Source organism: Petaurus breviceps, unplaced genomic scaffold, assembly GCF_028583685.1.
Source record: "Petaurus breviceps papuanus isolate PSGF00001 unplaced genomic scaffold, PetGlider_PUasm1.0 98, whole genome shotgun sequence".
Classification (NCBI taxonomy): domain Eukaryota; kingdom Metazoa; phylum Chordata; class Mammalia; order Diprotodontia; family Petauridae; genus Petaurus; species Petaurus breviceps.
This window is the reverse complement of record NW_027187460.1, coordinates 39206847-39218585: the sequence shown is the minus strand read 5'-3', so window position 1 is coordinate 39218585 and position 11739 is coordinate 39206847. Positions and strand designations below refer to the sequence as shown.

Below are 11739 nucleotides of genomic sequence, written 5' to 3'. Positions count from 1 at the left end.
AATAGTCAATTAGTAATAATGATAATAGCCATCGTTAATAATATTGGCCATCACTTAGCCTTACTTCTAAAATTGGAAATTCATACATTTAGGAGCACCTTTAACCATGAGGTGAGTCACAGCAGCCAAAACAAAGCACTGACAAACAAAGAGAAAGGTCACCCAGGACATTTCATAGCCTGTTTTTCCCACAACCAGATTGGTCTCCATTTCTGGAATGGATTCTCTCTTCTGTTCTGCCTCTGCAAAATTCCTGAGTTCCTTGAAGGCTCAGCTCAGGAACATTTATTCTGTGTAGTATCCTTATCAAACCCACTCAAGAGGTATTGGCTAACTCTTAGAACCCAAAGGGAGACATCCCAAGCCATTTGAAGTAATGAGTCCTAATTTTGACTTACCCCCTAAATAGATACCCAGTTTCTGTATTCCTTAAGAAGTAGTCAAACCCCAACTTTTGGATACACTATAATGTTCCTTTGTTCCACACCACAGCTTCACCATTAGCTATCACTTGTGTAATAAGTGATAGCTTTCAAAAGACACAAAGTTGCTGAACAGTCATCTCTTCATATTATCCCATCTCCTAAGTAGCACTTAACCATGTCAAAACTAAGTTGGAATAGGTACGCCTCAGAAGCACAAGTCTAATCTGTGGAATCCTCTCCAAATTGTCATCCGTCTTCAATTTAAGACAGCTAGGGGTGGCCAGGTAGGTAGCACAGCGAGTAAGAGCACCAGAGTATTGGATGACCTGGGGATCATATCCGGGCTCAGATACTTAGCACCACACCCAGAAATAACTGGCATAATAACCTTGAGCAAGTTATTTAACCCTGATTGCTTTAAAAAAAAAAAAGACATATAAAAGTAGTGATAAGGAAGGAAACAAGCATGTATGTCCCAGTTACTATACTAAGAGCTTTACGATTGCTAAGGTACTCCCTATTTTCAGAAGTAGCCCACTCTGCTTTTGGGTAGCTGTTTTTGAGTAAACCTGCTTCTGAAACTGATTTATCTTGCTTCAAGTACTTCTTGTGGGGATAAAGCAAAACAAGTTTGTCTCACCCTTTCTCTATTCTCCTAGTTAAATGGTTCCAGTTCCTTCAACTAACCTTTATATAACAAGTTGTGTTTAAAAAAAAAAAAAGCAACAATTCCAAGACCCATTGCATTTTATCAGGATGGTATAAAAACATTACTTTCAGTCTTACATTCTCTCCTCTACTTAAAACCGCAGATACCTCATGCATTGGAAGTTCTTGAAAAGTTCTGCCAAAGAAATGGAAGCTCTAATGAGTTCTATTTCAAGATCCTGATAACGTGTTTTTGTCATCTAAAAATCAGCCTGAGTTCAGATGCTCGTCACAAGACTGGCTAGCAGGTCATGAAACAGTAGGCCACAAATCGTTAAGATGGTCTAGGTTGTGCAACCTGTAAAATATTTCTATTCACTGGACAAGATAAGGTGAACAAAAGGCAAGATTATGAGCTATTGTTTATTTTTTCTTATTAGGAGAAAGCAACATGGCATAGCAGTGTAAGAAGCATTGCATTTGGGCCCAGAGTAACTGATTTCAGATTTTGACTGTCATTTACAATTTACAACCTTGAGCAAGTAAAATGAGAGGACCAACTAAATGATCTCTAAGTTTCCTCCTAGCTATAAAAATTATTTTATCTCAAATTAAAACAAAAGTAAGAAAAATACAGCTTATAACACAACTTTTATTAGAAAAGTTATACATAACACAGCATCAACTATTTTCAAGAACAATATTAAACCTGATAAGCAACAAAAACCAGACTAACAAAATGTGTAACAAGAAACTAATGACCTTTCTATAATTAAACATTCAAATTATCTACAATGTCTTTTTACAAAGGGGGAAATTCCATGGTTTACAGGCACGTCATGTTGAAAATAAAGCTGCAGTAGCAATTTTATACAATTACCTTTCTCAAGAAATTGAATTATTAAAACAGTAATTATGCAGTCTCACAAATTTTTAAAACATTTCACATAATTTTACATTATTGGGTATATACGGAAATCTGAGTCTCAAAAATTAAATCTTTTCCACCAAAGTGCCAACGTTTATGTCAGAACTTTTAGTGTAATTTTGCCCTAAAAAAAGTTAAGACATGTTTTGATAATCAACATATTCACATAATTTCTGGTTCTATCTGGTCTGTTAACAATAAAGCCTTTATTTATTTAATTTTTTTTTGCTTTTTAATTTTAGTTTTTTAAATTATAGGAAACCAGGTGCAGGATTTTCTCTTGCAAAGCTATTAAAATAAAAGGTCCAAACACAGGAGTGTGCAGTATTGGAAAAATAGATCAATGCTAAGACTTATAATAAATACCAGAAAAGCCATTACAGTTAACATATAGCATCTTCTGCTTAATAAGTATAATCAGGTAAGTGGCTTCCCATCAGTCTGCCCCTTTGACATACAAGACATTTTGTAGTATTTTATTCCTGATTTTTTTTCATGATTTGAATGTGCCAAATAAATGGTTCATTATCTGAATATCTTTTTTTAAAAAAAAGCTTGATTTATAGTTTATGTGTAGCTAGAATTCCTCTTTAATCCTGATAGAAAATCTGCCACTGTTCATCCTAGAGTCACAAGGCTGACTTCAGTGTTCACACAATGAAATTAAATCCTTTGCTGTGGTGGGCTGTGGTGAGCAAACCTCCAAGGCAATATAAGAAAAATGGCACCTCTACAATGAGCTAGAATGATGTAGATTTGAACTAGATGATTCAGAGAACACTGGAATGCTTCAGCCTAAACAAGTCTGGTCTTTCATCTGAGGAAGTTTGTTTTCAGCAAGTGCTCTTCAGAGATGTCTGCTCCCAGCTAAATCATTCCAAGTTTCTCAGTGTGCTACAAAACCAATTCCTATTGTACGAACTACTAAATATCTCAATTCACCCATAGTTTTCAGATAGCCAGAGACCAGAGCAAAAAGTTTACAGAGAAAATCCAATTCTGTTCCGTGAAAAGCAGACATTTTTTGATCCAAGTACCCTAAACATAATAGGTACTTACTAAATGTTTTGAGGTTGGCAGGCTTTTCCCAGAGAGGTTAATTTTTCAAATGCACTAATGGAGAATTAAGATACAAATCATGACTTTTCACTGAAACTCAACATCATTACATGTACCAATATTGCACACATCTGCTCTGAACTGTTAAAATTATTATCTGGGTCCTGGAGAATGTATCTCCATCAGAATACAAACAAAACCCACCCGAGCAGTTTCCCTTAAAAATGAAGATGGTAAATTAAAAATATAAAAAGGGGCAAGAGATTCTTTGTACAGACAAAAATCTAAATTTTCTGTAATGGTCTTGTGTGCCCTACACATTGGGGGCAATTCATTTATACTAGTGAAATACACACTAGCTATAATCCATTGAGACATTCAAATTATATGGAATCTTGGTCCAGGTGTTGCAATGATGTCACTGTAAGGCTCCTCTTGTTTCAGCTCAATAGCCTGCTGCTTTTTAAGTACCAAGAAGCTGTAGAATTTTGCGGCAGCTTGTTTTCTGTTCGTATTTCGGCACAAGTCAAGCAAACTAATAGATTCGGCTCCAGTTTTAGCAAGAGCTCTCTGAAAAGCAAATAAAAAGGTAGATTGAACGAGCAATTTAAGAAAGTTTTAATAATTTGAGATAGGAAAACATTCTACATTAAGTATTCTGTATTAGATGAGGACCGGAAATCTGCAGATCAATTTTTGGCCAAACCTACTAAACAGTACCACAGAAATATTATAGTGATGAGTTTTCTGACTTGTGTATCCATTCAAGATTGTGCACTCTCTTGGGTAACCATTTGATGGTAAAGTACCAGGTTAATACATTCTTGTTGTCTAACATCAGGAAAAGAAACTTTAAGTGCTGATAAGATTATTCTGTCAAGAGACCAAAGGATGGGGGCGCTAGGTGGTACCTACGCATCAGCCCTGGAGTCAGGAGGACCTGAGTTCAAATGCAGCCTCAGACCCTTGACATACTTACTAGCTGTGTGACCTTGGGAAAGTCAACTTAACCCTAATTGCCCTGCCTTCCCTCCCTCCACACACACCCCCACACAGCCAAAAGATGCCTAAACAATTTTCACATCAATCAGGTGGCCAAAAAATTAGACACACATACTGTACCTTTGGATGAACGGGGAATTATGTAAATTTGAAGGGTTAAGATTACTAAACAATAGCTTTCCGCCGGTTCCGCCATATTCCAGTGAGTTGACAAAATGACGAACACAAAAGGAAAAAGGAGAGGTACACGATACATGTTTTGTAGGCCCTTTCGAAAACATGGTGTTGTCCCTTTGGCTATTTATATGCGAATATACAAGAAAGGTGATATTGTAGTTATCAAGGGTATGGGCACAGTTCAGCAAGGAATGCCCCACAAATGTTACCATGGCAAGACTGGATGGGTCTATAATGTTACTCAGCATGCTGTAGGCAATGTTGTAAACAAACAGGTTAAGGGCAAGATCCTAGCCAAAAGAATTAATGTGCGTATCGAGCACATTAAGCATTCCAAGAGCAGAGATAGCTTCCTGAAGCGGGTAAAGGAAAATGATCAGAAGAAGAAGGAAGCCAAAGAAAAAGGCACTTGGGTTCAACTGAAACGCCAGCCTGCTCCACCCAGAGAAGCACACTTTGTGAGAACCAATGGCAAGGAACCTGAGCTGTTGGAACCAATCCCCTATGAATTCATGGCATAAGCGACTATAAAAGGAACAATAAAAAAATCTTGGATTAAAAAAAAAAAATTACTAAACAATAGTAATTCCTCTGATATAACTACATAATGCAACTACCTAAATATAGTATAAAATTTACTTAAATATGGCCCACAGAATTCTAATTTATATGTGTTCTTTTATATTATAGGTTTAACAAGAACCATATGGTATACATATTCTTAGCCTTAGTAAAAAAAGTATCTTTCCAAGCACAAAGGGAGATGACTACAAAAATATTTAAGGTTTCCTACTTCAAATCTAGATATGGTCTTTAAAAAAAAAAAGTGGTTAAAAGCTATCTACCCACTTGATATATTCAAATTTCTGACCTAACAGAAAAAGGGTATTATTAAGATCTACAAAGAAGACTTCTTCTGAGAAAAAGCCATGCTGCTAGAGGTTATGAATAAAACCACCTGGCTGCATTCTGAGGAATTTTCCTGTCTTTTGTGAGTGGCATAAAATTTAACAAGAGTTTGTACTTCAACACCCTCAAATAATGTCATGACTAAATTTCTTTTCCATTTGTATCTTAATTTATTCTAAAAGTCTTAAATTTTTATTATGTAAATTTTGGGGAAGGGGATCATTACTTAATTAAACGTTCCCTTTTATCATTCTTATCAAAGTAATACCTGAAGACCATGAAGCATCTGCTGAGTTCTTTTGTTCCACCTTCTTTCTTCTTGATCCTGATCACCTCCTGTAGCATCTTCTTCCTGAAAGGGGAAAAAATTACAGCTGAGTTAGATTCACACATCAAACAACCAACCAAACTGGGGACAAAAAAATGAAATTCTTATTTCTAAATATCCCCAAAACACTGAACTAATTTCATCTCTGCTCCCCCAAAAGCTGCTACTGAAAAATATTTAGCACAAAGCAGAAGCTTTACAGTTCAATATATGTGCTTAAGATGGCATAGCCCTTTAAAAAGCAGTTCTAGAGAAAATAAAAATATATTACACCAAGATTTTTTTAACCCTTTGTTTCTCTCTAAAGGAACACACTCCCAAAAGTTCTTGTTGCTACAAAGTTTAGTCAAACATTGGAGGCTTTGTTCTCCCAGGAACAATATCCAAAAATGTATATTTCAAGAGCCTTTGGCTTCACAACAACTCTTGGTTAAAAATATCACAATATTAAAGATAAACATCAGAGACCACAGGATTGTTAGAACTGTAACAAAATTTTATGGGTATTACAGGAACCTAATAATAGTGCTACTTTTGTCTAGAGGTTTAAAACACTTTATATACTTCATTACTCCAAAACCTCAAAACAGTTTATAAAATCAACAGGGTAGATATTAATCTTATTTTATAAGGAAGAAATTGAGGTACAGTTTTTAGGAAACTTGTAGCCAATATATCCAATATTAGAAACTCACGTCTAAGATCTTCAACTCCACTGTTTTTTCCTTTAGAGAACAATGGGTCTCAAGATACCCTAAATCTAATTTTGAGAGGTACCAAGTAAAAGCTAAACTAGCCCCCTGGCCATAGCCTGCCAAATCTAGCCCTAATATATATAAATACATAAAAAAATGAAAATGTGCTTTCCTCAAATTCTAGCACCATCACTCCTGTTTCAGTTTGTCAGTAAACAGATATTAAGATAGGCTGTCTTTGTTGTTGTGGTAAATAGTACTCCACTTACTGAGATGTCACCTTACACAATTAGGACACAGTAAAGAATTAGGTTAAATTAAAAAGGTTTCTGGATAAGCAAGAGAAGTTCAATAAAAGCTTAAGTTCATGTGTGTTTATTAGACCAGGTGTCAAACGGAAACATATCCTTGTAGTTTCATACTGATTTAGAAAACCACAAAATATTATTTGTTGTATTTTTGTTTATTTGACACCTCAGGGTTCAACGGCTTTTATTTTACATTCAATTTTAGTGAAGTTAGAAATCCGCCTCATAGCAGATCAAAAGAGAAAGGGAAAAGATCCACTAGAGAAAATACTGACAATTTCAATGACAACGCGACAGTCATTTTTAAGAAAATAAATTATAGGAAAGAATTCTTAACTCTGGAAACACTAAGTGGATGGCAAACACCCCTATACAACTAAATAGTCACTGAAGGTATGGCTACAGCATAGTACACAATACAGTAACTGATACTCAGAATCATCAGCTCATAGAATTAAGAATTAGAAGGGACTTTATCAAGTCCAATCCATTCATTTTATAAATGAGGAAACCGAGGATTCAAAGAGGTAAGATGACCTGCTGAATGCCCCACAAGTAATAAACCCAGTGAATCCAGGCTCTGGTTCTAGACCTGAGACCTGATGTCATCAAATTATGTTCCTTTGCATGATCACAGGTTTTTAAGAAAAAGTTAAATTATGTCTCTAACAGTTTAGGAAGGCACAGAGCAGTACATTTTAGATATGCCCATCAAAAAGGAATCAAAAAACAGGTTTTGGTGTTTAAAAGGACAATTTCATTTCAGTGGAACACTTTATTCCCCAAATGTTGATAAATAAGGTGTTGGCTGATTCAATCTTATTTAAAATTTTAAAGAAAATATTAGGGAGGGAGACAATCAAAGTTCATACCTTAAAAGACACAGATTAAAAAAAAATCCAAGAAAGACCCTCCATGCACCTCTTGATAACAATGAGGATCATAAAGGCTCAGAAATTGAAGGTCCCTTAGAGACTATTGTTTTTTATTTATTTATTTTTTGCTTTTTGGAGGGGAGAAGGCAGGGCAATTGGGGTTAAGTGACTTGCCCAAGGTCACCCAGCTAGTAAGTGTTAAATGGCTGAGGTCACTTTTGATTTCGGGTCCTCCTGACTCCAGGGCTGGTGCTCTATTCACTGCACCACCTAGCTGCCCTTGGGACTATTTATTTTGTTCAATTCTTTCCTCTTAAGAGACTTGCCTTAATCTTCTTTCCAGTATATTTGAAAAATGGGGACCTAACTTTTAGCTTGAATGAATAAATAAGAGGGCTCTCTTATGAAGAAAGTCTATTCCCATTCAAGCCAGTTCTAATTGTTAGGAAATTATGTTTTATAGAAATCGGCTTCCCTTGTAACTTTTTTGCCCTTCAATCACAAAAATGTTCGATCCCTCTCCTAAATGACAATCTTTTAAATGATTCAAGAAAGCAATTCATAGCTCCTTTATACTTTACCTTTTCTCTGGGATAAAAATATCCATTTTTTCCCACTGAGCCACCTTCTGGGGCAGTAGAGCCCTTTAAATGCTCAGTATCAGTTAATATAACATACATTTAAAACAAAACCAAAGTCATGTGAAAATAGCACATTAAGAATGAATTTGCCAGTCATCTGAGTTTATTACCTCCTCCTCTTCTTCCTCTTCCTTATCTTTCTCTTTTTCCTTTTCTTTCTCTGGCAAAAGTTCCAGCTCAGGTATTAGCTGACAGATATTTGGAGGCTCTTCTGGAGGAAGTTCTACAGGTGGGATTTCTAACTGTGGCAACTGTTCAGGCTGGTAATTGAAAGAAATGATAAGAAGCAATGTAAATGTAACATGCCAGTTCAAAGTAGATAAAGCTTTCAGGGTTCAAAGGAATACTGGGGTCAAAGGATATGAAAAGTTCTCAAAACAATTTTAAACTATCAATGATATGAAAGATTGTTGCAAATCATGGATAAGAGAAATGCAAATCAACACTCAAAATCTCACCTCATAATTACACAAAGATGAAAAAGACAGGAATAATCTAAGTTTGGAGGACGATAGAAAGACAAGCACAGAGTTGTTGGAACTGTGAATGAATCCAACCATTCTGTAAAGCCACTAGGAATTTATGCAAAAATAACTAAAATGTCCACATCCTTTGACCCATCACATAGCTAGCCTCATATACACTATAACAGTCACAGCAGAACTTTTCCCTTACTGTCTCTCCAAACCTGAGACTACAGAATAATGATTCTAATATCAATACTTCTTTCTTAAAAATAAATTTGGTAGACAAAATGTTCCAAGTAAAGGAGAAACTCTGCCAACTGCTTTAAAACAATGAAGAAAAATAGCATTTTTCATGAAAAAAATTTATACGGTAAAATATTTTAACATAGGGTTGACACAAAGCCATGACCGAAACACTACATGCAACTAAACTGGCACATTACTGTTAGCTATCAGAATGAAAAATTGTCTTATATTATTGCTCTGTCTCACGGTATCAATTGTTTTAAACAAGCTCAAGGATAGAGTGAATACCAGAGGGGAGCGATAATACTAAAAATGACTGACATATGTAAACCATTTTCCTTACAACAATCAAAGGTAGTTCTAAATAGTCTTTTAATAGTGGCATCAAAAACAAGAAGAATGAAGAGACCCCATCTTCAGGGTCTGTCTAACATTTCCTCTCAGTTTCAGTGTCTTCTGTTAAGAATATGTTATGGGATAACGTTCTGATAGAAAGTTCAAGAAATGTTCTGAGTCCAAACTGGGACAATGCATAATATGCTTTAATTACAACTCCTGACCACCAGAGGGCACAGAAAAGCTGGTTCTTAAAATAAATCCCAAAGACCCTTTTCTCTACATGGGCTGGGCTTTTAAAAAGGGTTTCTTGGTGCTTTAGTCTTTTGCTGCTAAATCTCAATACCAAGAACTTATGTTAGGGGGTCCAAATATATGAAAACAAAGCATTAGGTTTCTGGTATACATCATTTCCAGCTTCTTCCCTCCTTAATCTGGGCAAACAACAGTATCTTGGAAATTGCACCCCCCCTCCCGCCCCATATTCTAGAAAGATTCAGCAACACAAGGAAACAGCTACACACAATTTTGGGCAGTTTAAGGGAGAAGAGAGATATTTCCAATATTTGTATAGGAATCAAGCAAAATGAATCTGAGACTCTAGCCTGTCTTAGATCTGTTAAATGCCTCACTTCATCTCTGTTTCCACATAGTAGTGGACTGTGAACCAGATAACCTACAGTTTCTGTTCCCCAAACTAAAAGACTATAAGGATTAGGGACTTCAGATCTGGGGAATGAAGAGTACCATTAATGAGAAGCAGTAAAGAGAAACATCCATGATACTCACTTGATCACAAAAGCCCTCAAGAAACAGGATAGCTCAAATTTTCATCTAAATTTAAGTATTTTTGGAAGGACCTATAATTCCAACAGTGAAGTGGAACTCTTAGTAAGGATAATTCCTCTACCAATGTAGAGCAACGTTCTGCAACCTATACTCTTAAGAAGGTGGAATGGACCACTGAAAAAATCAAACGACTCTCCCAGCTTCATATAACCATTATGTACAAGTAAACTTTGAATAAGGCCTTCCTATCTCAAAGGTCAGCACTTTATTCACTATGCCGTGTTTTCTCTCTTAAATAAGGATCTAAAAATCATAAGTCCTTTTCAAGTGACAATCTTTGTTTTTATATTTCTTCCCTCTGTCAACAATACTTACTACTATGTGTTTGATTTACTTTGCTGACTAATGTCCAGTATGTCTCTCCTAATAACAAAGACTAACCACACTCAAATATCAAAGAGGTAATGTAGAAAGGTATATTTTTGTTATATGAGATTTTCTTACTTACAGGTATCACGGGCTCTGGGTCAACTTGCTGTACCTTGCGTTTTACTCCTGCTGTTTGAGGTGGTGGCATGACAGGATCATCCACATTGGTTCTGCTGCCTTCCATCACTGATTCCTGTATCTGGGCTGGCTCTTCTATAATAGTTTCATCTGCAAATCATCACATAAAGATTAGATTTGACATAAAGTTGAGAGGCCTGTTTCAATGCTATTTCATTTTCAGCATGAAGCTATTTTTTCAAGGCTGAAAAGGATATACTTTACTCATACACTATACAACATATCACTATATTGTTTCAACTAAAGCTTGTATTCCCCCCTCATCAAATCTGACTTCTGTGAAACCTAAAAGTAGCCTATACGCAAATGTTTTCTCTCACTGTATTCCTATTAATTTAGGTTCATTCAAAGATGTCTTATTCTACAGTGCAGTCTATATTCAAACTAATGTGGAATTATCCATGAGTTTTAACCTCAATACAAGTGTAAGCCTGGAAAAAGAACCACCACATTACAAACCAATAACATCATGTTGCTGCTGCTGTTGCTGCTGCGGTGGCTGCTCCTCTCTGGGTACCTCTGGATTTTCAAAATCTTTGAGGAATTCATCCAAATTGTCTGCTTCTCCACCTTTCCTCCTTTTCCTAAGATCTTCTGGCACAAGAGGTGTGAGACAGCGTGTAAAGAGCTAAAAGAGATGTACATGAAAGTATAAACAACTGGTTCTATACCAAACCTCAGATGTACTAAACGTTAATGCCCCATATAACTTGAAACCAGCCTTCTAAGAAACCTCAACTGCAATAATCTGGAAACATTTAGAAAACAAAGTTTTCAAGTGACCATCCAAGAATAATACCTTTCTCTAGTGTAGCCCTCTACCAGGTAACTGTAAAATAAGACAAAATAAATGCTAATAATTAAAAATGACAAATAACCTTACCTTTATGGCCAACAACTAGGGAATGACTAAATCAATGCACAACAACAGAATAGGATAGTAAGCCATAAAAAAATGACCAATGTAAATATATGGGAAAAAAGAGAAATGGTACAAAACAAAAAACAAGAGAATAGGAATTTACACACTGATTACAAACATATTTTTTTTAGGAAGAACAAAGGCAAGAAAACTTTCTAAGGTCCCAATATATTTATGACTAAAAAACAAAAGTATTTGCAAAAATCTAAAAAGAACTACTAAAGCTATACAATGTAATGATCCTGAACTAGAGCAAGAAAACCAAAATAACTTTTAAGCATGCTTAAAAAAAGAAATGAGGGGTGGCTAGGTGGTGCAGTGAGTAAAGTACCGGCCCTGGAGTCAGGAGGACTCAAGTTTGGTTCCCCCGCCTCAGTGTAACCTTGGGCAAGTTACTTAACCCTAACTGCCCTCCAA

At 35.9% G+C, this 11739-nt stretch overlaps 2 protein-coding genes across 4 annotated transcripts in view; one reads left to right on the top strand and one right to left on the bottom strand.

Annotated features, from left to right (window-relative positions):
• Positions 1–1705: 1705 nt before the first annotated feature.
• Positions 1706–11739, bottom strand: part of RAD21 (RAD21 cohesin complex component) — a 37100-nt gene continuing 27066 nt past the window's right edge. For all 3 annotated transcript variants that reach the window (XM_069081017.1, XM_069081016.1, XM_069081018.1), the window contains 5 exons: positions 10860–11028; positions 10342–10490; positions 8106–8255; positions 5417–5500; positions 1706–3630 (listed from right to left, as the gene is read on the bottom strand). In XM_069081017.1, the coding sequence (XP_068937118.1) occupies positions 3439–3630; positions 5417–5500; positions 8106–8255; positions 10342–10490; positions 10860–11028 (744 nt within the window). In that variant the 3' untranslated portion in view covers positions 1706–3438. The remainder of the gene's footprint in view (positions 3631–5416; positions 5501–8105; positions 8256–10341; positions 10491–10859; positions 11029–11739) is intronic.
• On the top strand, positions 4263–4808 carry LOC138155805 (large ribosomal subunit protein eL21-like). The gene has a single exon (XM_069081020.1). It carries the CDS (start codon positions 4278–4280, stop codon positions 4758–4760), a length of 483 nt encoding a protein of 160 aa, XP_068937121.1. The 5' UTR covers positions 4263–4277; the 3' UTR covers positions 4761–4808.